Genomic DNA, 27,083 nt, shown 5'->3' on the forward strand with positions numbered 1-27,083 from the left:
CCTCCCTTGTGGCTTTTGTGATCGTTCTGAGCAGCCTGTTTATGCTTGTTGATGTGAAGACTTCAAACCATGGCCAAACGGCACAGAGTAAATATGTCATTTTTATCCCAGCGGCTCTGTCGGCTAAACAACATTGCAGACCGCCAAGTCCTAGTCCAAGACTAGGCCCATTTCCCATCATATGTCCCCTTTAAAAAATGCTCAAGTTAATAATTTTCAACGCTGATGATAATACATTTTGTATGACGAGTAATTAGGGGTGTAAATATTTGACCCCACAACGACTCGATTCGATTACGATTCTTCAGGCAACGATTCAATGCATCAGGAAATCTCTTCATTTGACCACGATTCGATAAACTTTAGATCAGTTAAAGGGGAACTATTTTACTATTTCTTTCACTATTTGGGCACTTTTACACAATTCTTGTGAGTTTATGGAACACCTCTGTAATTTTAAATTTTTTTTAATTAATTGTTTTGTATTTCTAATCAAGTACTCAAAAACAGCATTTTTCTACCTCAAGATCTTAAGCCGTTTTGAGGCTGGGCTCCAACCACTGTGGGGCCTGGTGCCTGAGGAGCCACATTATTATGCAGCTGACTGAGCTGAGTCTCTCTGACATCACAAATCAGCACATTTTCAGATGACTCAGTTCAGTGAGGGTGAATATTGTGAGAGGAGAATTGGAAAAATGCGCCAATATGAGAATTAGAGACATAGATCATATTAATATAAGTCCACATAGCTAGGAAACAATGCTAAACACTGAAAAAGGCCATTTATAAGATAGTTCCCCTTTAACCAACAGGTCCACGGAGGACGACATAGCCCATGTGCTGCACACAGCAGCATCACACCTGGACAAGAGGCAGGGGAACTATGTGAGAATGCTATTCATCGACTACAGCTCGGCATTCAATACCATAGTCCCCTCCATACTCATAGCCAAGCTCAGGGACCTGGGCTTGAACTATGACCTCTGCCAGTGGGTCCTGGACTTCCTGACTGGCAGACCCCAGGTGGTGAGAGCAGGCAACTGCACCTCCTCATCCATCACCCTCAACATAGGGGCCCCCCAGGGCTGTGTTCTGAGTCCCCTCCTCTACTCCCTGTACACACACGACTGTGTGGCTCAGCGGAGTAGCAATACAATCATCAAATTTGCTGACGACACAGTGGTGGTGGGCCTGATCTCTGCCAACGACGAGAGGGCCTACCTGGAAGAGGTCAAGGTCCTGGCGGGATGGTGCCAGGAAAACAGCCTCTCCCTGAACGTCAGCAAAACAAAGGAGATGATTGTGGACTTCAGGAGGTCGGGGGTCAAGGACTACAGCCCCCTCAGCATCGACGGGGCACCGGTTGAGAGAGTCAACAGCTTTAAGTACCTCGGAGCCTACATATCCGAGGACTTGACATGGACCACACACATTGACAGTGTTGTGAAGAAGGCACGACAACGCCTCTACTTCCTCAGGCGCCTAAGGAAGTTCCAAGTCAGTCAGAAGATCCTTAAGAACTTCTACTCATGTACAATAGAGAGCATCTTGACCGGCAACATCACCTCCTGGTTTGGGAATAGCACTGCACAAGACCGAAGCAGACTACAAAGAGTGACACGTTCAGCCGAACGCACAATTGGAGGGGGGCTCCCCACCCTCCAGAACATTTACAACAAGCGTTGCAAGGGCAAGGCTAAGAGAATCATTAAAGACTCCAGTCACCCGAACAACTGCCTCTTTGAACTGCTGCGGTCAGGCAAGCGATACCGGAGTCTCAAGGCGAGCACAGAAAGACTCAGAAGAAGCTTCTATCCCCAGGCCATCAGGCTGCTAAACGAACAATGAATGAACACTACACAACAACAACCACCATAGATCCTCCCCTACACAACAACAACCACCAAACGCACATAGCACACACATCCACACGCACACACTCACTTTAAACAAACACACTGTAGCACCCACTCCACACACTTTATAGCACACACCCACTTTAAACAAACACACTGTAGCACCCACTCCCCACACTTTATATTTATTGATGAAGGATTGCACTACAACTCGTACACCTTACTGTAAATTGTACCTAAATTGTACCTCATCCCATTTCTGCTTTGCACTATATAGTACTGTACATTAGTACACTGCATAGTATTGTTTTTTTTTTTTTTTGGTCTTTTTTCCCCCTCCATTTTCCTCCGATTTTCTCCCATCCCAATGTTAGTCGTATGCCAATTCCCAGTCCCTTCCTGGTCGCTGCGCTTTACCCCCCACAGTCAGATCATTTGGGAGAGTGGAGGCTACCACGTGCTTCCTCCGACACACGTCCAGCCAATCACCGCTTCTTTTCACCTGGTAGCGCGGATTCTCATTGAGAGGGCGTAGCGTGTGGGAGGACCACACTATCCCCCTCACGTCCAATCCGCGCTTAGCAGGCGCCCCGACCGAACTGTAGGAGTCGCTGTTTACAACGACCCGGACCCACCCCGCCAGCTTCTCCCACCCTCTGATACAGCCAATTGTATCAGTGCAGACGGCCAGCCAAGCTGGTGACAACCCCGGAGCTGTGAGCTGGATTCGAACAGGCGAACCAAGCTCACAGCTCCGGGGCTGACACTGCATAGTATTGTATATTATATGGTAACTCAGAACATTGTACATATGTCTATACCGAACACTGTGACCTCATTTTCTTCTTCTAAACTACATGCGATACTATGTTATTTGATACTATCTTGTCTAGCACAGTCTCTGGAGCGTAACAGTAAGAAGCATTTTGTATGAAAGTATTCTGTACTTCTGTATGACAACTATTAAAGAAACTTGAAACTTGAAACTTGAAACTAATTCCCCCAAAAAATTTTAATACACAAATGTGGCCGGGGGAACTGATTCACTCAGCATGAATGGACTATAGGTCAATAATAGGGGTGTAAACAGAGCACGAAATCAACTACAAGTATGATTATATAATATATATATTTTATAAAAAAAAAGAAAAAATTGGCTGGTAAGAAATATGCTTGGCGGGTAGATTTGTCTCATCTACCCGCCAAGCATATTTCTTACCAGCCAATTTTTTTTTTTTTTTTTATAAAATATATATATTATATAATCATACTTGTAGTTGTATTATCTGCGAGACATCGCCACCACTCAACAAGTCAAAATGCTCGCTATCTGCAAACAGCTCCACTGTCTGTGTGTTGTGTGTATACTCGAGTAGCCTCCAGCTCCAGCAAGGATTCTCCGGCGCTGCAGCTGGACCCTATTCAGCATGCCCTCATGCAATGGAAGCCAGGGGCTCGAATACACATGTTATAAGACATTGATATCAGGAGCTATCTGTAGCTACTGCTAGATTAATTTAAACGTTAAGACAACGCCTCAGTGAACTATTTAGTTTACTGGGACATTTCGTAGTGACTAGTGAGCTAACGTGAGCTAACGTGAGCTACCTAGCCAACGGAGGTATTATGCACTAGACTATTGCTGGAGCAGGAGCTATCAGTAGCTAGCCGGCTGGATAACGTTACACAATGCCTCATGTATTAAACTAAAAGTGAATAGTTGACTGGGTCATTTTGTAACGGTAGCTAACGTTAGCTCACGGAGGTCCCACTGACTAGACTAACGTCACAGTGACTGTCCGAGGCAATAGCCTCTGTTTACATGGGTGAGGGAGGGGCAGGAGGAGTAGGAGGAGCAGTGCGCTGCATGTCTGTGCTGAGACAGCGAGTGAGAACTCCGCTAAGAATTGGATCATGATTTTCGATCGGTTTTCACATGACTATTTGATTGCCCGCCACATGGCGGACAGACCTCTCAGTCTCACTCACCAAACGTAAAATCTGCCCGCCAATGGCGCTTGGCGGGCTCTAATTTCGTGCCCTGGGTGTAAATATTTGACCCCACAACAATTCGATCAGATTACGATTCTTCAGGCAACGATTCAATGCATGAATGAATGAAATGAATGAATGAATGAAAACTTTATTTAACAGATTGCAGAATGGGTACAATACAGTACGGCTCAATACATACAATTGTTAAGAGGATGCAGACCTGAGAAAGACGTTTGTCTTGTTTCCATCAGGGTCCCCCATCATGAAATCTCTTGACCACGATTCGATTCGACCTTAGGATCGATGCATTGCGAATGATGCATCGATGCATTGTTACACCCCTACGAGTAATATTTCACAACGGAGAAAAATTCAGGCAGATTCACGCAGATAAAAATAATAATGCTCTTTATGCACCGGTTCATGCACCTTGGTTGAAGGACGAAGACAGATCTTTTGTTTCACACTCAGGTGGAGAGTAATTGCACATTGGTGGCCATGTAATGTGATTCACATGACTTTTATGCTTTTGCTCCTTCTTAATGAGTTGTTTCATGGAAAGTGATCAACACATCTCTGGTAAGCTGGATATTTAAAGATGTCCTTCTGCATGACTGCAGTAATGTATTGGGAAACTCAAATATGACATACAGTCCTACAAACATAAGAATAAGGAAGGACGGGCAGATTATATAAACTACTCAATATGCAATCCTTGCTCTTTTCCTGATCCTCCAATCACAACTGTTGCTTCCCTCGGACAAACTGTCCCAGTGAATTAATTGCTTGTGTCAATTGTGCAGCTGTGCTCCCTCTGACATCATACTGAGGTGTGGAAGAAATTGATACCCGGTCCCAATGTCTGTATCACAGCAAGTTTACATAGAAATGTTTCCCACACACCCCACCACCATATCTGACAGACAGACCGATTCTAACTGATATAATAACATAGCACTATACTGTACAGTATATGCACACAGTCCTTTGCTGGGCAGGGAGGTATACCGAATTTCAACGTATGCCATCATGGATCCATGCAAAGGCATGTATTTTTACAATACCATTGTCCACGATATAGGCTATGTTGTAAAATAAAAACTGTATACTTATTTAAGTTAATAAAAAATAAATTGCCACACTATAAAAGCACTTTACAATTTTGTTCCTCACATTGACCCATTCACTCACATTCACACACCGACGGCGGGGGCAACCATGCAAGGTGCCAACCTGCTCATTGGGTGCAGTTAGGGGTTAAGTGTCTTGCTCAAGGACACTTCGACACGCTGCCAGGAGGAGCCGGAATCTAACCGAGAACCTTCTGATTACCAGACGACTGATCTACCTCCTGAGTCACTGTTGCAATTTTACTATTTCACTATTAATTAAATAGAACCATGATGTAATGTATTGCAAGATAAAGTCATATCACATTTGGACTGGAAAATTAAATACTGTGAAATACCGCATACCGTCAAAACTAAGAAACATATTGTGATGTGATATATCTACCATATCGCCCGGCCTTCCACCGTTCACACTTGACCCGGCCTTCCACTGTTCACCGACCTGTAGGAGTCGCTGTCCACAACGCCCGATCCCCACCCTTCAGTTTCCCTCCCCGTAATACGGCCAATGTGTATTACTGTGGACGACCAGCTAAACTGAAAGCAATGTGGAGAGCGGGGCTCGAACAGGAGGCATCCTGTTCGAGCCTAGTCTCCAGCATTCGTTGCGAGCGCCTTGCCCACTGCGCCACGTAGCCGCCACGAGTCCAACCTCATCTTAAATAACAAACAGCATTTATTTTTTTAATAATCGAATTTTATTTTCATATTCGAATCCCATGCCCATCGAACGAAGCTTCGAAGTATTTAAGACAGCCCTATTAAATGGACTGTTATAGCTTATTAAATTGTGGACATTTATTCATTCCCACTTATTAGACACTATTTCTGATGGTAAAATGAGCGTACAAAGCAAAATACAGAATTCTGAAATATTAAAACGGAAAAAACAGAATTTGGAATTTTTTTTTATGGGATTTGAAAAAAAATTAAACAAATTTCACCTGACCCGGCCTTCCACTGTTCACACCTGACCCGTTCCTTCACCGCTCACACCTGACCCGTTCCTTCACTGTTCACACCTGACCCGTTCCTTCACCGTTCACACCTTTACCGTTCCTTCACCGTTCACACCTGACCCGTTCCTTCACCACTCACACCTGACCCGTTCCTTCACCGCTCACTAGGGATGGGTACCTTGTACTACCTTTCACATTTAAACCGATTCGGTACCTGTGAATCGATACCGGTACCCAACGGTACCTTTTTTCGGTACTTTAGTCTCTAGAAATTTTATTTACCTACCTCAGTCGAAAAAAAAAAATCCAAACATCAAATAACTACAATTTCGACAGTTTTCGGCTTGTCATTGCTCCGACTGCTTTGTTGTTGAATCAAGTCAAATCCTAGGTAAGCATATATTGTGCGTGTGAACGTTGACATGAAAATAAAAAAGTAAAAAACATTTTTTTTTTTTTTTTTTTTCTCACTTGATTCGATACTCGGTAGTAGGGGTGGACGGTATGGTCTAAAATGTATATCACGGTATAATCTGAAGCATAGACGATTAGACGGTAACGGTATATATCATGGTATCATCGTTTTTGATAAAAAAAAAATTATTTTATATAATTTTTTTTTTTTATAAAATATATATATTATATAATTAGACTTGTACTTGTATTATCTGCGAGACATCGCCACCACGCAACAAGCTCCACTGTCTGTGTGTACTCTAGTAGCCTCCAGCTACGGCCAGGATTCTCCGGAGCTGCACCTGGACCTATACTCGAGTAGCCTCGAGCAGAGCTACGGCCAGGATTCTCCGGCGCTGCACCTGGACCCTATTGTATTGGTATAACGTTATCAAGCCCTCAGCTCGTATACGCATCGAATCAGTGTTATAAGACATTGATATCAGGAGCTATCTGTAGCTACTGCTAGCCGGATATATAACGTTAATACAACGCCTCAGTGAATTATTTAGTTCAATGGGACATTTCGTTTTGAACGGTGAACTAACTTGCGTTAACGTGAGCTAACGGCTAACGGAGCTATCATACACGTCTACTCTCTACTAGACTTGATGGAGCGTTTGTTGATGTCAGGAGCTATCGGTAGCTGGCCGACTAGATACCGTTCGGTTAGACAATGCCTCATCATGTATTAAACTAAAAGTGAATAGTTGACTGGGTCATTTTGTAACGGTAGCTAAGCTAACGTTAGCTCAGGGAGACGTCCCGTCCCACTAGACTACTAGTAGACCCGTGTTTACATGCATGCGGGAGGGGCTGGCACGCCCACTGCGCGAAGCCTCCTAAATAACTTTTTCCAGTTCGCACATATCTATTATCTATGACTAATTCTATCTATTTTTAGGGGCAAATGCGAGTGAAATAGTCGCGCTGTGGTTACATGACGTCATTGCTATTTTAGAGCTGCACTACCGGTTACACGGTATAGGCAAAATCCATACCGTAGAGCAAATTCATACCGTTTATACCGTATACCGTTTATACCGTCCACCCCTACTTGGTAGTACCGACGTGTTTCGGTTCGGTACCTCAAAAGTACCGAATTCGGTACCCATCCCTACCGCTCACACCTGACCCGTTCCTTCACCGCTCACACCTGACCCGTTCCTTCACCGCTCACACCTGACCCGTTCCTTCACCGCTCACACCTGACCCGTTCCTTCACCGTTCACACCTGACCCGTTCCTTCACCGTTCACACCTGACCCGTTCCTTCACCGTTCACACCTGACCCGTTCCTTCACCGCTCACACCTGACCCGTTCCTTCATCGTCGCAAATATCCCAAGAACTTGGTGGGAAACGCTGTGTTTTCCCCAGTGCCGTGTTCAGCAGGTTATTCATGTGTGAGCTGTACGTACAGGCAGTGATTTATCAGGTCACAGCGGGGAAGAGAGGGGTAGGAGAGTCCGGACATCTGGGGGAAGTGAGATTATGAAACGGACCTCCTGTCCTCTCCCGACCCCGGCCAGAACATTTCTGCCTCTCTCCATCACACAGCTGTCCCAATGTGACGGCAGGATTAGACCTCGGGGTCCCAGGAGAGACAGCGTGTTTCGGGCATAAAATTGTAGAGCGATGTTTCACACTGTAGCTCGGAGAAGGAGAATGAAACTCGTATGGGTTGACGTGGCTTGTTTGGGGGGAGTGTGGTAGCGGCCTGGCTTCCTCTGGCTCCGTGCAGGAGTGTGGTAGCGGCCTGGCTTCCTCTGGCTCCGTGCAGGAGTGTGGTAGCGGCCTGGCTTCCTCTGGCTCCGTGCAGGAGTGTGGTAGCGGCCTGGCTTCCCCAGGCTCCGTGCAGGAGTGTGGTAGCGGCCTGGCTTCCCCTGGCTCCGTGCAGGAGCGTGGTTGTGGTAGCGGCCTGGCTTCCTCTGGCTCTGTGCAGGAGTGTGGTAGCGGCCTGGCTTCCCCACTTCCCAGGCTCCGTGCAGGAGTGTGGTAGCGGCCTGGCTTCCCCACTTCCCAGGCTCCGTGCAGGAGTGTGGTAGCGGCCTGGCTTCCCCACTTCCCAGGCTCCGTGCAGGAGTGTGGTAGCGGCCTGGCTTCCTCTGGCTCCGTGCAGGAGTGTGGTAGCGGCCTGGCTTCCCCAGGCTCCGTGCAGGAGTGTGGTAGCGGCCTGGCTTCCTCTGGCTCTGTGCAGGAGTGTGGTAGCGGCCTGGCTTCCCCAGGCTCCGTGCAGGAGTGTGGTAGCAGCCTGGCTTCCCCAGGCTCTGTGCAGGAGTGTGGTAGCGGCCTGGCTTCCCCAGGCTCCGTGCAGGAGTGTGGTAGCAGCCTGGCTTCCCCAGGCTCTGTGCAGGAGTGTGGTAGCGGCCTGGCTTCCCCAGGCTCTGTGCAGGAGTGTGGTAGCGGCCTGGCTTCCCCAGGCTCTGTGCAGGAGTGTGGTAACGGCCTGGCTTCCCCAGGCTCCGTGCTCCAGACTCATAGCCTGGAAATGGTCTTTTGATCTTTGTTGGCAAATTCCCAATAATGAGGTGACTATGCAAACGATGATGGGATATCCGCATTTTCGAATGAATGAGTCGTAACTCGTAAGCCTGCTCCAGGGTTAGAAATTAACATTTCTTTTCCAGGGCTTTTTTTTACCCCCCCTTAAATGATTTTCGGGGGCTTTTTTTGTATTTCGGGGGCGCCGAATTTTTATGAAAATTAACATAAAGATTATAAAACATTGTCGACACTTTTTTTTACAGTCTTCGTCTCTATGTTTGATAACGTAATGTTAATGTCTCCATATATAGGGCTCTCTATATAAACCTTTTTCCCAAGGAGCACATGTGCTCCTAAATAAAAAATGTATGAATAAAATCTAAATAAAAATTTAGGAGCACTGCACACAAAGAAATTTAGGAGCACAGTGAAAATTGTTCAAGTAACAGAGTTTATTAACAAACTATTTATTACATGCATATTATACTGTGTGTGTGCATACTAGGGATGGGCATGAGTAATCGTTACTCGTAGCTATGAGAAAAATCTATTTCTTTTTTATTATTAATATTACATTTATTTTATAAAAAAATTTTTTTACATATTTTGTATGTGTAAGATTATAACTGTTTGTTGGTTTCCTTAAACATATATACGAGAATGAACAAAAATAAGTTAAAAATAATAATATCAAAAAAATATAAATATAATATAATTATTATTTTGTACGTTTTTTCCCCCTTTACGAGTAATACACAATCACTCGAGTATAGCATGCGATCAATCAATCTGGATTTTTCTTTAAAATGCCCATCCCTAGTGCATACTAAAGGCTAAACATCTGTGCAAAGTGTCTGGGGCTTTTCTTGCCCCCCTTAACTGATTTTCGAGGGCATTTGGTAAATTTTCGAGGGCATTTTGCCCCAAGCCCCCCTTAATTTTTAACCCTGGCCTGCTCTGTTGAAACGTGTGTGGACCGGGTCCAGGGCTGTACGCTAAGCTTTTTCACTAGGGGCACACTTGCCCCTAAATGAGAAATTTAGGGGCAAAAAATATTTTTTAGGGGCAAATTTTTTAATAACAATTTTACCATTATTAAAAAAAATATGTTCCTCCTGCCTCATTACTGTGGTCCTTTTATTTAACATTTAAGTGCGTTTGTTTTCAGGTTTGTATCTTTTATAATGAACCAACTGAGAGTGTGTAAATCACTAATAGAACAAAAACAACAAACTGTGTGTGTGTGCGCGCGCTTGTGTAGTGCTCCTTGAATGAGATCATCACAACACACACACACCATTAATCAGGAGGAGAAGAAACTCTGCATACATTTGTTTCACAATGAAAAGTGCTTTAGAAATCAAATGAATTATTATTATTGTAAATAACCTCATGAAAGGTTTATTATTTGTATGGGTAATTACCTGCTTCATATTTGTGATGTTACTGGTTTCAGTGTATGCCTAAAGTGATCAATGTGTTGGGCCGTTTATAGAGATCTATGCCAATTAATGTTTATGTATATCCGGGACTTTTTTTTTTATAAGAATTGAGAGGTATTTGTATATATGACCTTTATTTTGAAAACTGTTGCAACGCAACCTTATTTACATTTGCGCTTTTGACAGTGAAATGTTCAGTCCAACTTAGCTCGAAGGAAAGACTAATAAAAAAGGTTTAATTGACCCGTATGAGGCTCTTACGGTAGGACTTTGATTGTTTATAGAAGTGGAATGTAATACTATGCAAAACGAGAAATAAACAGTGATTTTACCAGCAGTCATTTCATTTCATATACGGGGAACCGACAATTATTAGTATTATATTATTTGCATATCGTCTCATTATTAGATAGATAGGTTGATACTTTATTGATCCGCGGTGTCAATTTAAGTAGACAGTATTTCACGTCCTAATAGTGGGGTACTCACGTAATGCATGGCTGATCCTGAACGTTAGACGTTTCCGTGTCCCCGTCAATCAATCATCACATCATCACGTCAATCATCATCATCTTATCATCTCTCCACATCGGACGTGGTTGTCATAAAATTGACTGATATCCATTATCCACTCCGTTGTTCTTGCGGAGCAAGAGCCATATTATTATTTAAAGGAAGCGGCCATATTCAGTTTCGTTTCGCTAGGAATTATGGGATTTGGTGTTGGATGTATAGACTACGCAGATAGGGACCTGGTCTTTAATCGCACGATAGACTACAAGTTCCAAGTATATAGCGTGACCCAGATTCACTCCGCGCAAATCTTTTTTTTCACTCAGGCTATCGGTGATCGCAGTAAGTTCATTCATTGCCGACAGATTCTTGTGTCGCACTGACAGCTCGCGTGAGTGGCGTCATCACACGCATTGGATAATTTAGGAGTGAAATGCGAATGCAAGGCTTGAAAGCACTACTCGCAAGCCCGCCCCCAGATAATATTTACCAATCGCAACGGCCAATTAAAGGGGCAATTCGCGATCATATCATCGCAGCGTACAGGCCTGACCGGGTCAAGTGTTGTTCAACCCTCTGCATCAGGCTGTGATCACATTGGATGCCTTTTTCTTGCGCTCAAACACGTGGCGTGGCGATGTACATAGAGACAGTGCACAGGGCACAACGAGCGATACCACTGATTACTGCTGCTACCTCAGCTGCAAATATTACTACTGATTACTGTTGCTACCTCAGCTAACGTTACATAAGTTACAAATATTACTACTGATTACTGTTGCTACCTCAGCTAACGTTACATAAGTTACAAATATTACTACTGATTACTGTTGCTACCTCAGCTAACGTTACATAAGTTACAAATATTACTACTGATTACTGCTGCTACCTCAGCTAACGTTACATAAGTTACAAATATTACTACTGATTACTGTTGCTACCTCAGCTAACGTTACATAAGTTACAAATATTACTACTGATTACTGTTGCTACCTCAGCTAACGTTACATAAGTTACAAATATTACTACTGATTACTGCTGCTACCTCAGCTAACGTTACATAAGTTACAAATATTACTACTGATTACTGTTGCTACCTCAGCTAACGTTACATAAGTTACATCCATGCAGTCTGAAAGCAGTGCATTGAGGAATGAACAAATAGCTTGTCCAGCAAAAATGGTGGTCAATAAAGTCAATTTGACTTAACATGGTGATTTGTTGGTGTCTAGTCTATCATGCCAGGGGGCATTCCCGGTGCTGTGATTACATTAAAGTACAGGAAAAAGACCATTTCTCCATTTATCAATGTGCTATCAGACAGGGTTTTTATATTAAAGTTTATAGTAGCTTTCATGCGTGAGCTGTGAAGCTGCTGTTAGTACAGAGAGCGGGACAAAATACTTTAATGTGATTACAGTGCCAGGAATTCCCCCCTGGCATGAGAGACAAGACAACCAACACATCGCCACGGTCAGTCAATGTGCCACTTTCAGACCCAATGAAGAGTGAGCTTGTATTACGCTCTGATGTGTCCGGCTGGGCAAAACACAGCCTTTTAGGCCAACTCTGGCAGTTGATGATTGAACATATGACTTGGAAACGATCCTCAATGAAAAGCAGCGTGGCTGTTCACTGACTAGCTAGCTCTCATAAAGAATCCCAGCTAGCTAGCTCTCATAAAGAATCCCAGCAAGCTAGCTCTCGTAAAGAATCCCAGCTAGCTAGCTCTCGTAAAGAATCCCAGCTAGCTAGCTCTCATAAAGAATCCCAGCTAGCTAGCTCTCATGAAGAATCCCAGCTAGCTAGCTCTCGTAAAGGATCCCAGCTAGCTAGCTCTCATAAAGAATCCCAGCTAGCTAGCTCTCGTAAAGAATCCCAGCTAGCTAGCTCTCGTAAAGAATCCCAGCTAGCTAGCTGAGCTCTCATAAAGAATCCCAGCTAGCTAGCTCTCATGAAGAATCCCAGCTAGCTAGCTCTCGTAAAGAATCCCAGCTAGCTAGCTCTCATAAAGAATCCCAGCTAGCTAGCTCTCGTAAAGAATCCCAGCTAGCTAGCTCTCATAAAGAATCCCAGCTAGCTAGCTCTCGTAAAGAATCCCAGCTAGCTAGCTCTCGTAAAGAATCCCAGCTAGCTAGCTCTCATAAAGAATCCCAGCTAGCTAGCTCTCATAAAGAATCCCAGCTAGCTAGCTCTCGTAAAGAATCCCAGCTAACTAGCTCTCGTAAAGAATCCCAGCTAACTAGCTCTCGTAAAGAATCCCAGCTAGCTAGCTCTCATAAATAATCCCAGCTAACTAGCTCTCGTAAAGAATCCCAGCTAACTAGCTCTCATAAATAATCCCAGCTAACTAGCTCTCATAAATAATCCCAGCTAACTAGCTCTCATAAATAATCCCAGCTAACTAGCTCTCGTAAAGAATCCTTGCTGGTAGCCTCGATGTGCAGTCGTCTTGATAAAAAACAATGTATGCTCCCGTTGGTTATTTCTTGAAAAAAAAAACTCAACAAAACGTTTCAGCCCATAGCCATACACAAGTGGGACCAGCAGTACGTAGGGAAAGCACATCTTGGTGAAATACTTGCAGCACATGCCACTTCCAGGGGGGAGTCTTGTAGCTCCCTAGGAATTCTGCATAGGCATTGCATAGTAAAGTGCACTTGTTGCTCAGTTTTGAATCCTCCCTCTCCCCTTGGTGGTTTTGTCCAGCCAAAGGCAACGGTTGCTAAGTGCAAAAACAGCGGTTGCCGCATGAGAAATCTGTCTTATTACTGGATCTTATAAACGAGTGACAGTCACAGTGGAACAGTAATGCCACGCCTCCTCAATGTTTAACCTACTCTACCACTGCACAGAAATGAGGTGTTTTCCTTTTTAAAAGTGGTTACCGGTGGTTACAGGAGGCAGCCATGCTGGAAGAGACAACTAACTACTCCAACATTCCGTGCAAGGCCTCTTGTTACACCCTTTGAAGGAGGAAGAGCCCCCCTCTCGTTTCAGATGTGCCCTTGGTGTTCCTAGGTACTGGCAGACAGATGGGTGACAGCCCTGCAGAGTAGGACCGTGGCATTTGCTCAGTCGTTGTTTGTTCAGCCTCTCCAGTCCCGCCATGGCACACAACACACAACCAAACGAGAGCACAACACGCAGGCCCCCGAGTGACGCCGTCTTGAATACCAACTCTCTAGTCTAGAAAAACAGGCCCTCGTCTGCCAATCAAACTCCACCACTTCCTATTCTCCAGGTGGATGCTGTTAAGAGTAGAGCAAAATGACTCTTAAAGAAAGTGAGGCGAAGTCTGCTGCTGATGTTTATGTGGACTGAAATCCAAGATTCGTCTGGGGGTTTCTTCTTCTGCGAGGATTGTGAAAAGCAGTGGATTGATTTCTGTTCTCTGTCTCCCTCCTCTTCTTCCAGGTTGTCAGCATCAACAAGGCCATCAACACACAGGAGGTCGCTGTCAAAGAAAAGCATGCCAGGAATATCCTTTTGTGGTGTGTGTGTGTGTGTCTGCTTTGCCAGAGCAGTTTTCTTTTTATTTGTCATTTTATTTATATAGGTAAAAACACATGAGACTGAGATGTCTTTATTTTGTGTCCCGATACCGATACCTGGGCTTTGGGTATCGGCCGATACCGAGTACCGATCCGATACCCATTGTTCAATTAATAAACTGTACGCTTCACTGTGTGGAAGAGACTGGGATCATTCTTTTGTGCAAGGCAACATCAGGCTTGACTTAAAACATTACTTTCCTAACTTAGCGAAACAAAATCTAACAAATTAACACAGATATAAATGTACTGAATTGTTGTTTATTATTTTATTTATTATTATACATAAAAAAAAAATCCGATATTTTTAAAATTTATTTTGTATACCCGATCCAGCTATTTTAGTCATATCGGGGCCGATATCCAATATCAATATTGGATCGGTGCATCCCTAGTCGAAACGTTAGTTTAAAATAAAGTGTATTGGCGGCTAGGTGGTGCAGTGGGCAAGGCGCTCGCCATCAACGCTGGAGACGCTGGGTTCGAATCCAGCTCTCGGCGTTGCTATCAGCTTGGCTGGTCGTTCATACTAACACAATTGGTAGTGTTAGGGGTGGGAAAGCTGATGGCTGGGTCCTGGGCGTTGTGGACAGCAACCCCTACAGTTCGGTCGGGGCGCCTGCACAGCGAGGGTAGGATTTGGAGGGAGGTAGTGTGACCTTCCACACGTTACACTCTCCCGGTGAGAATCTGCGCTGCCAGGCTGGCTGCCGGCTGGCTGCACATGCGTCGGAGGAAAGCATGTGACAGTCTCCGGCCTCCCGGACCAACAGTAGGGGGGAGTGCGCAACAACAAGGAAGGGGGTTGGGAATTGGCATAACGACTAACAGTGTGATGGGAGAAAAATCGGAAAAAAGGAGGGGGGAAAAAGATAATAAAAAAAAAAAAGTGTATTGCATTAAATCTGTGTGCTCCAGTGTTCTAAAATCTCAGAAGTCTCTGGTTTCTGTACAGTATGTACCTTAGTCCTCAGAGCCACGCAGCAGATTGTGTTCTCCTTGACCGGTCCTCTCACCCTGCATCTTGGGAACACACCATGAGAAAGGCGCCCACACCTTCTGGGCCGCGGTCAACCGGCTGCCCCTCTCCAGCAACGCAGTGCTCTGCTGGAAGTTCTGCCACGTGTTCCACAAGCTACTGCGAGACGGACATCCAAACGTATGTATACATTTAATTCCTATGGCTTTGTAATCATCACTCACCTAACGGAAAGAACTATCGCCTGTCCCCCGACAAAAGACATTTGGGATGCGCAATATATCTGCAACATAGGGCTGGGCGATAAAACGATAACGATAACTATCGCGAAAAATTATTTCCTCGAAATAAACATGAAACGTGGTCGCAAAGTTTCGATATATTGATTTTCCAAGCTTGGATATGAGCACACGCACTAACAACCAATCAGTGAAGGAGATGGCGACAGGCAGCGAAGGAGACCCGCGGTGCACCTCTGGGTAGTAAACAAGGCTGGCTAGGATCATTAGCTTGCACGCCGCTATTTTATAGTTTACGTGCGGAGTGGGTGTGTGGCGTGACATCTGAGGCCACGGTTAGAGTAGTGTGGGGTATGCGGTGGACGTCGTTGCAATGTATTGGGGCGGAACGGAGTATTTTAGGGTGATAGTTAGTACATTGGAAACAAGGCTGGCTAGGATAATTAGCTTGCACGCCGCTATTTTATAGTTTACGTGCGGAGTGGGTGTGTGGCGTGAATTCTGAGGCCACGGTTAGAGTAGTGTGGGGTATGCGGTGGACGTCGTTGCAATGTATTGGGGCGGAACGGAGTATTTTAGGGTGATAGTTAGTACATTGTCATGGGATACACCGCTTGCTCTGGCTAACTGTTAGTTCCATTCTTATAATGCATAATGATTCAGTGGCGGTAGGTTGCCCCCTGGTGGAATATAATAATCTATGCACTGGTGCGTAGAAGAACTGCGCGGACTGATGACGACATCAACTCGAGACATTCGCAGCAGCAAAACAAGTCTATTAATAGCCCGTCCATCGGCGCCGGGCATAAGAAGTTAATTAAACTTGACAGAAATTATATCGACGATAATTATCGATATCGAGTTATATGAAAATAGTTTTATAATTTTATCGCGATAACGTTTTTGGCCATATCGCCCAGCCCTACTGCAACAATATTGGTATTTAAAAATTGTATTTATCCATCCGATTATCACATCATATCGATATCAGTAAATATCAGTTATCGGCCATAACAGAGAATGTATTATCGGTTATCAGTATCGGACACATTTTTCACATTGGTGCATCCCTAAAAGAAATTCCTAATTGTCATAGGATTATGTCAACTAATCGAATTTCATTCAGTTTCAACAATCAATTTAATTGACAAATCTATAAAATCTTACATGAATGCAATCATGCAGAGGAACTGCTCATGGAAAAGAGAAGTCTTCCTTCTGTTATATTATATTTGTCTATTGTCTACTGTATTGATTTGATTGTGTTTTTCAATGTGTATTAGATTTTCTTTAAAATAACAATGAAAAAAGCATAATCACTCTTATTCCTAATTGCATTCAGTACTTGCATTGTATCACTTCCTTGTGATGGCCTCATTAAATTAAACAATATAGTATTTCATTAATAATACGTCATGAGTCCCTCTATTCCATCGCAGACATCAACAGGTGATTGTAATCAAAGAGCAGGTGATGATCATTAAATGACAACCGTGGCCAATGAGCTGTGGCAATGTGCTGCTATACTGTATGACAAAGAAACCATCATGAGAATACTATGAATCTCTCTGTTCTCCACCAGGTGATAAAGGACTCTATGAGGAACAAGGCTGACTTGACCGATATGAGCCGGATGTGGGTAAGGAATGACACAGATCACAGTCTGATGATGAAGGCTCTATCTCTACAGAATGAATGAAATCAAACCAACACATTATTACATACAACCTACTGAACCTAGTAATAATAATAATAATAATGGATTGGATTTATATAGCGCTCTTCATGACACCCCAGTGACCCCAGAGCGCTTACAGAGTCCATTATTCGTTCATACACAGTCATCCCGGTGGTGGTAAGCTACAATTGCAGCCAGAGCTGCCCTGAGGCAGACTCACGGAAGCGTGGCGAATAATCATCGCCTACGGCCCCTCCGACCACCACCAACATTCATTCACATGCATACACATTCATACGAGGCAAGTAGGTTAAGTGTCTTGCCCAAGGACACAACGGCAGTGGGATGGACATGGGCTTGAGCGGGATTCGAACCACCAACCCTTCGATCATTGGACGACCCGCTCTACCCCTGAGCCACGCCGCCCCACAAGTACTAGTTAGATTAGATTAGATTGGATTCAAATGTATTGTCATTATACAGCACAAGTACAGTACAACGAAAAGAGGTTTGGCATCCAACCAGAGTGCAACTGTAACAGTAAAGTGCAATAGTAATATGCAATGTACATGTGATTAAACTGTGTATAAAATATATAAATGAGTGCTACAGAGTATAGTGCTAATTAGATGTATGTACGGAGTTGTAGTACTAATATGTACACTGATACAGGTATAAAGACACTATGATAGTAAGTCATACTGGCCAGCAGTGTAACTAGTAAGAGTACTGTAGGTAAGGGATATGTACATATATAGATATAGTATCTACAGATATGTAAAAAGTAGAGATTTTCAATATTGGCTTTTTTACCGATACCGATATACCGATATTGGCCAACTCTTAATTTCCGATACCGATATCAACCGATACCGATATATGCAGGGTCCCCCCCCCCCCCCCCCCCCCCCAAAAACGGAATAATTTCAGGATTGGTGAACTTTAATCGCCGGGAACGCCGTAACTCGTCTTTGCTCGCCATGCTCATTCTGCCGAAGACGCCGTAACTCATCTTTGATATCTGTGAGGTTCGCCTTTCCCTTGACCTTTAATTCCCTGTCTCCTCACCTCACTAGCCCCCACCCTCGCGTTCGTTTACTCTCGTTTGCTCTTCAGCAGCCACACCCTTGGACTACCTGTCATTATGTGTTTGATTGGTCTGGTGCCGAACACACACTTCTAGTTCGAGTATCAATTACCATCACGCACCTGATGTGTATTCTAATTAGCACCCCTGTGGGCTTTAAGTACCTCGCTCTTCCCCTCAGTCCTGGTCGGGTCGTTCCGTATCATATCTCTATCACCAAACTCCTTCGGGAGGTTCTCTGTCTGTAGGCTCCTACGGGAGTTTCTGTTTCTGTCTGTATGCTGTTTTATCTCCGGCGTGAGATGCGCTCAAGCCTTCGCCTCCTGTTGCCGTTTGCCTGGAGGGAGACACTGAACTGCGCTCTCTAAACCTCTACGGGAGGTATTCCAGTGTTCCACTCCAGACCTCCGAGCCAGACGCGCTCTTCACTCCAGACGCGCATCCAGACGCGCATCCAGACCTCCGAGCCAGACGCGCTCTTCACTCCAGACGCGCATCCAGACGCGCATCCAGACCTCCGAGCCAGACGCGCTCTTCACTCCAGACGCGCATCCAGACGCGCATCCAGACCTCCAAGCCAGACGCGCTCTTTACTCCAGACGCGCATCCAGACGCGCATCCAGACCTCCGAGCCAGACGCGCTCTTCACTCCAGACGCGCATCCAGACGCGCATCCAGACCTCTGAGCCAGATGCGCTCTCCGTACCGGCGCGTACTCCAAGCAGACGCGCACCTCTCAGACCTCCGCGCCAGATGCGATCTCCGTACCGGCGCGTACTCCAAGCAGACGCGCACCACTCAGACCTCCGCGCCAGATGCGCCCTCCGTACCGGCGCGTACTCCAAGCAGACGCGCACCACTCAGACCTCCGCGCCAGATGCGCTCTCCTCCAGACGTCTAGCCTGCGCGCTCCTACTCTATCCCTGTAAGCAGCTCTGACCCTCGCCCAGTTCCAAGGCCCGAACCCTGTTTTCTCTGTCCCTGTTTCCCCTCTCTAGTCCTCCTAGTCCTCCCTGTCCCCAGCCCGCCTCCGCGGGCCTCTGTCCCTGTTTCCCCTCTCTAGTCCTCCTAGTCCTCCCTGTCCAGTCCTCCTAGTCATCCTAGTCCTCCCTGTCCAGTCCTCCTAGTCCTCCTAGTCATCCCTGTCCAGTCCTCCTAGTCCTCCCTGTTTCCTGCCTTGTCCCTTGCCCCGGCCCTGTCCGTTAGCCTTCCCTTAGCCTTCCCCTTAGCCAGCTCGCCTCTTAAAGGCACTGTGCCTTTTTTCCCAAGTTCATGTTTTCCTGTAATTTGTGTTCTCCCTTAAAGGGACAGTGCCGTTTTCTGTTGTTTTCAATAAATGCCCAGTTCTTGGCTTACTCTCATACCTGTCTTGTGTTGTGCGATTGGGGTCGGTTACAAACCATAACAATATCTATATTTCAAAAATCTGTGATCGAAATCATATTTCTCCTCCGGAGACATGAGATGTACTGGTGAGCTCCACTCAACTGTCTAACGGTTCAAGAGCGCCATCTGGTGGTCGATCGGCAGATCGGCCAACAGGACGTGACGCGCCAAACAGGAAGTGCTCATCCATATTTCGTCCGGGCACTCGCGATCGTTAGCCGGACTCCATCTCAACACACTGGATAATCAATCGCTCGCCCTAACTCAATAAACAACGTTATTTGGACGTATATAGTATTATACAACCTGGAAATGGTTCATCTATATCAACATCCCATAATCGAAAACTGTCTACTCCAAGCTGATCGTCCAACGGCGCGAGGAAAATATGGTAAGATCCAGCGTTATTTTCTAACGTGTTCCATATAAACTGCTCTGATGACCATATGACCCACACTAGACGAATGATATAACGTTGCCCACGGAATTATAAACGACCCCCCACCATCCGGTCAATATCAGATGATACGTAGTAACTTCTAGAAGTACCTCCAGTTGAAATTTTTCATCTGGCACCGATCTACCAAACTGTATTTGATCATCAATATAATGCATTTGGGGCTATAAATCAAGTTCTGGAGAAAGCTGCAGAAAATTATAAAAACATACTTATACTTTAGACCATATTTTAGTATGAATATGTGAATGAAAAAGTATAACGTTGCTACACCCTGAACAATGGATATAGGACATTGAATGGGCCATAATAATGTCAATTTAGCAATAGAATTTAAAAAGTTATAGCCCTGCAAAGAAGGGGAACTTCTCCATAGACAAATAGAGCTGGCTAGGGATGGTAAATTATGAATTTAACCATGGCGATCAAAGTGTTAACATTACATATCTCTTGTTGTGGAATTAACACAACATTATGCATACTTTTGACAATAAATAAAATCAGAATTTGTTCTTACTTGCTTGCCTGGGTAAATAAAGGTTAAATAAATGTAAAAATGTCTTTTTTTTATAATAATAATATTTCTTTTGAAAACCGATACAGATCATTTCCGATATCACATTTGAATGCCAATATCGGCCGATAATATCGGACATCCCTAGTAAAAAGGATTATGTGCAGGTATGTACAGACAGATGTGGATAGATATTTACATAAGAATATATATATATATATACATGTATGAATAAATATATATATATACAGTATATACAGCATTATTGTACATGCTATCCATATGTGTTATATATAGTAGGTATATAGAAGGATTGTATGCAGGTATATTCAGACGATATGGATATATATGTATGCAGTAAATATAAATATATAAATCTAAAACTATAGTATGAGGTAGGTAGTTATGATTATTATAACTAATATATTACAACAAAGTACTATTGTGACCTGAAGAAAATCCACTTGAGGTGGCTGAGGGATGATGGGGGGGGTTAACACTGTTACTTCAGCTGTGAGGCCCTGAAGCATCAAAGGTCGAGGAGCTAATGTTACTTTCTGTCTGTGTGTGAAGGATGAGAGAACGGAGTAAACCAGAGGTGACTGAAAGTTGTGTTTCGGCGTTGAAGTTTGAAGTTGACAAGCTCAATCTTAAGATAAGATAAGATATTCCTTTATTGATCCCCTTGGGGAAATTCAGGCATCATAGCAGCATGGGGGAGGGGAGGTACAGGTGGTAGAAGGCATACAGGTCATAGAATTATAGTACAGTGGAGAAGTAAAAATGAAAATAGAATAAAAATAGGTAGTGTAAACAATATAACAATATAATGAACTCTGGATGTGCATATTGGCAAATAGGCAGTGTAAAAAGGTCAAGGTGCAAGATGAGGGTATGCCCTCTCAGTTATATTTGCCCTACAATAAATATAGTTACAATATATATAATCTAATAACTATTATCTAATCTAATATATACAAGCAAAAAATGCTAAATATATGCTCTGATGAAGTAAGTATACAGTATACACATAAGGTGCAGTTATTTTCTCTTAATTCTTAAAAGTAATTTTCCTACTATACCTATACTATTACCTACTATGCTAATACTACTATGCACTCAGAGTGAAGCACTCAAGTTCGACACTGTTTGACTAAGAATGACCCTTAACTGCCAGAGGTGTACCCCCTCCTGCTGACTTGTTGTACACAATTTGTTGGATAAAAGCGTCAAAAGACGAAAGTCTTTCTCTGGTCTGCATCCCCTTAACAATTGTATGTATTGAGCTGTACTGTACTGTACCCATTCTGCAATCTGTTAATCAACTTTTCAATCAATCAATCAACTAAATGACTACATGTAAATATAAATTAACCTGGATGGGTGAAAATGTACCTGGGTGGGCTGACCAAGTAAAGCTGTGAGAAACACTGATGTTGTTAAGAACATCACTAGGCTCGGAAATTAACACGATAATCTTAGAATCAATCACCAGAAAAAGTATTTTTTGAAAAAGTGTACATGTTCTCAAGTCACATTTAGGCCAGTATTATTGAGTTTAAGTTAGGAACTTGTACATTTAGTGACCTGACATTTTTCTGGCTTTTATTAAACTTTTCAGAGTGAGATTTTGTCTGTAGCCAACATGCGTTTGGTGAGTCTATGCTTCTAAAATCTTATTTTTTGGCTGCAAAGACATTAAATTGGCCAGGGAGATTCAGAATCTACTAGTAAACACAGTTGGTTGAATGAAAGGTTTGCTCCATGCCCTGGTGGTCATGGTCGCCGTGGCCTCTGGGCTTCGCCCACAGACTAGCATATTGTGTCTGTTGTCGCCAGTCAGACTTCTACTGTTGAAGCAGAGCAACAGACGTCATTGTTGTGGGTGTCAGCCGTGTGAAACTACCAGATCTGACTCAGTCACTACTACATACATGCTGTGGCCAGGGAACAAAATAACTAGACGCCATTCGCCAAATGCGTGTAGATTTACCGTCTGGCGGCTAAAAATAATAGTCTGCCCACCAGCTGGCGTGTAGTTCATATCGATACTCTTATTTTGAAAATCCTGTGCGGGTCTCATTGCCGCCCCAAGCGCAGCTCCAGTCATAATATCTGGGCTCCGGCAGCTAGCAACGTTCAGGTTCATATGATACTCTTATTTTGAAAAACCCTCTAGCAACTCCGCGAGTCATATGATATCCGCCCACTCCGTGTTTCACTTTCTTGAAAACAGAGCAGCAGCGTCAACACAGCAGCGTTAACACAGCAGTGCGCCTACAGACGCGAAATAAGTCTGTGATGTTTTTTTTCTTCTCACAACGAGTCCAATGCAGCTACATGCTTTGCACCGTCGCCATTCCTTTATGCCCACATCGCCCGAAATGAACGTTTATGTACCAATCACTACAACGTTAACGTAAGCTAACAAGCTAATCCTGATGATCAGACGAGGCCGAGCCACAGTGAACAGCACTGAGGAAAGGGAAATGGGGGGGGGGGCACTCTCCCCTTCCCTGTGTGTGTGTGTGTGTGCGTGCGTTTGGAAAGACGACAGAGTCACTAGTCAGGACTCAGGACAGGAGTATATTATAGTAAACTGAGGATTACTGAGGATGGACAGATAATGTTGATATTCAAATATAAAAAAGTTTCGAGAGGAGTGGAAGTTTGAAGACAGACTACAATATGATGCGGGGGTGGTGAGTTGAAACACAGTGTGTGTGTGTGTGTCCCAACCCCACTTCTATGTTTCAATAAATTATTTGCATTTAAAACTATTAACGCTGACTCATTCCTTCAGTCCACTCAAAATTATGCTAATATTCCTTATGTTGTTTATGATATTAATTGAAAATAGCATATGAGAGTATTATATGTAATAATAACACATGGCGATATACTAAAAAGCTATTTAAAATGTTTGGCTAGTAAAAAATCTGCCCGGCTGGTATTTTTAAAAATCTACCAGCCAAATGGCTGGTAAGTCAAAAAGTTAAGTTTGTTCCCTGGCTGTGGCTAATAAACCAATAGCCGTATGTGTGTACAGTGAACTGTTTGTTGAGTCTGAGTTGAGTGTTATTTGTGTTGTATTGTCAGAAACAGAAACCTATCTTTTTTATAGTCTTTTATAGTTTTTAATGTCAGAAATAAGTGTGGAAAGGCGAAATGGCTATTTGGGAGGGTTTAATGTAAATTCTCTCCTCATTTTATGCCTGTCTATAATTATGCCAATTTTATGCTCATTTTATACCTATGTCTATTTTATGTCTACATTACTGCTGTGAAGCACTTTGGGATGCAATTCCTGTATGAAAGGTGCTATACAAAGAAAGTAGTTTATTATTATTATTATTATTATTATTATTATTATTATTATTATTATTATTATTATTATTATTATTATTATATTATTATTATTATTATTATTATTATTATTATTATTATTATTATTATTATTATTATTATTATTATTATTATTATTATTATTATTATTATTATTATTATATTGAGAATAATGAGGTTGGTGATTTCTTAACAAAAAAAATTGCAATATTGGCCAAACAAACCAAAAAAGAAAACTTTGTTGACTTTGTTCCAGTTGAGTTGACCGAGCTAACAAGCCAAAGTCACATTCCTCTGTTCTGCTTGATTGATTGATTAATTGATTGATTGATTGATTGATTGATTGATTGATTGATTGATTGAAAATTGTATTAACAGATTGCAGAATTGGTACAATACAGTACGGCTCAATATACACAATTGTTAAGGGGATGCAGAGTCAGACCAGAGAAAGTATTTTGTCGTGTTTACATCAGGGTTCCCCATATATGACATACAAGATATACAAATGTATACAATGGCATGCAAATTTCTTGATTCTGATTGGCTGAAACAGTCAAGTTAGACGTTGTTATGTCGTATAACACACTCCACGTGACCCCAGATCCCTCCCACAACCGAATTACTTTTTTTTCTGTCTGAATGAATCCGCCATAGATAGACAAATGGAAGTATGAATAGCTTTTGAACGAATCCTCCAAAAAAGATAGTCAACTAGAATATGTTAGTTCGTTACACATATGTTGGATTATGTAATTGGTTTGTCATGACCCATTGTGAAACAAAAGTAAAAATCGTGGACTTAAAAAAAATAATAAAAAATGGCTGTTGATTATTATAATACATTTTTTTGTCAGACCATTGGATTTGATTGATTGATTGAACATTTTATTAACAGATTGCAGAATGGGTACAATACAGTACGGCTCAATACACACAATTGTTAAGGGGATGCAGACCAGAGAAAGACTTTCGTCTTGTTTACATCAGGGTCCCCCATTTTCAGTTCATCATAATATATGACATACATGACATACAGATAGACAGTACTGCTACATCTATACATTTATGACATACCAGATTTACAAATACAGTACTGTTTGTGATGCAAAAAGAGTCTAAAAAAAGAGAGTATATTAGGGCTGGGCAATTAATCGAAAAAATATTGCGATTTCGATTTATAGACCTATGCAATCTCATTTCTAAGTTATGATGATTCTTTTTTAATAAATAAAAAAAATAAACTGTACATTGGATTATCGACGAAACCTTACTTGGTCTCAAGAAGAGGGTCTTGTGTATTATTGGGTTAGGACATTTACTGTACATTGGAGGGGGTTGGGTTAGGACATTTACAGGGGCCAGTTTAGAAATGCAGTCACCCGTAGTTGCTCTTTGAGAGTGGTTTTGAAAGTGGGTAGTGATTCACATTCCTTTACAGCTGTGAGTAGGGCCTTCCACATTGATGTGGCATAATTGCGAAACGTGTTTAGTCCCTTGTTTGAGCCGAATCTGGGTTTAACATGGTTTGTGGAGCTCCCTCTGGTGTTTACTAGTGCAGGGGTTCTCAGCCTTTCTGCTGCCAAGGCACCCCTGTGTTCAATAAAATATTCCAGGGCACCCCTACATACAATAAAGACTTTTCCGGTCCTGTCTTTTTTGCTACAATGATGACAAAAGTGCTTGCTTTCAAAATAATGTTTATTTAAGAAACCGGGAAACACATTTGTGTGTATATGCAGGCTATATAATGCATTATTAACAGGTGTTTCAGGTCTAAATGGCTTAGTACTGTTGACATTACACTGCTTGTAGTAGTAAATCAAATAGCATATTTCTTTAAATAAAATTACAGAAAATTATCACTAAAGTGCTATCTGTTGCAGCTGCACTGTTCTCCATAAAAATTGCATATTTGGATTTGCCATCAGGCAGGCGATATAGGAGTCTGAAAGCAGCCAGAACTACGAGACTGACAAACAGTTTCTACCCACAGGCCATCAGACTCTTGAATGCCTAGCCCCCCCCCCCCCCTCCACACACACCTTCTACTACAGGGCTATTCAACTGGCGGCCAGATCCGGCCCGCGGGATGATTCTGACCGGCCCGCAAAAGATTACATGATAATTAGATTTTTTTATATAAATATATATATATATATATATTTTTTTTTTACTTTTTTCTTTTCGTGTCAACGTTCACACGCACAATTGAGCCACTCAACTCAAGTCACTCAATTAATGACAGATTTCATTGATAAATTGAGGGAAAACTTTGCAAGTCGATTTGATGAATTTGACATGCCCAGAGAATTGATGCATTTTGTGAGCAACCCATTTGCCAATGTAGCTGCTATTTCCACAAAAGGACAAGAGTTCCTTGCATCACTTCACATTGATGAAGGTCTCCTGCAACTTGAAATAATTGACATGCAAGCATCATCTGCTCTGAAGCAGGCACTTGAGAATGAATCCACCACAACATTTTGGATAAAGTATATTCATGTCAACACATTCCCCAAAATAAAAACGCTGGCAATATCTGTGCTAACAATGTTTGGCTCAACATACACCTGTGAATCCAGTTTCTCTCACATGAATGCCATTAAAACAAGCAACCGTGCCTTCTTGACAAATGAGCATTTGCATCACTGTTTGCGGGTAGCCCTCACTTCCTATGAACCCTCTTTCTCTGCCATTGCCCAGTCAAAGAAGTGCAATCTCTCTCATTAGATGTGTGTATGTAGGCTAGGCCTGTCTGCTCCCCACCCCCCCTGATGTTTGAGAGTTAAGAGTGGACAATAAGTGCTAATAAGATGCTGTGATTTGCTGTTGTTGCACAGACATGAAGCACGTTTTCATAAGCTCAGCTGCACTATAAATGTGTTTTTTTGTTCAAGTGTTGATGTTAGAATGTTCAGATGCACATCATGCACTTGTTTGTTTTTTATTTTATTTTTGAAATGTTGAAGAGGATATGTTGCAGTTGTTGCACAGTCATAAATGAA

General features: G+C 43.0%; 1 protein-coding gene across 3 annotated transcripts in view; it reads left to right on the top strand.

Moving 5' to 3' along the window:
- The window catches only part of hip1 (huntingtin interacting protein 1), a 220,431-nt gene that overhangs the window by 87,127 nt on the left and 106,221 nt on the right, over nucleotides 1-27,083 (top strand). For all 3 annotated transcript variants that reach the window (XM_084331299.1, XM_084331298.1, XM_084331300.1), the window contains exons 2-4: nucleotides 14,254-14,317; nucleotides 15,407-15,549; nucleotides 17,191-17,247. In XM_084331299.1, the coding sequence (XP_084187425.1) occupies nucleotides 14,254-14,317; nucleotides 15,407-15,549; nucleotides 17,191-17,247 (264 nt within the window). The remainder of the gene's footprint in view (nucleotides 1-14,253; nucleotides 14,318-15,406; nucleotides 15,550-17,190; nucleotides 17,248-27,083) is intronic.

The sequence above is a fragment of the Notolepis coatsorum genome (assembly GCF_963971535.1).
Source record: "Notolepis coatsorum genome assembly, chromosome: 1".
NCBI lineage: Eukaryota > Metazoa > Chordata > Actinopteri > Aulopiformes > Paralepididae > Notolepis > Notolepis coatsorum.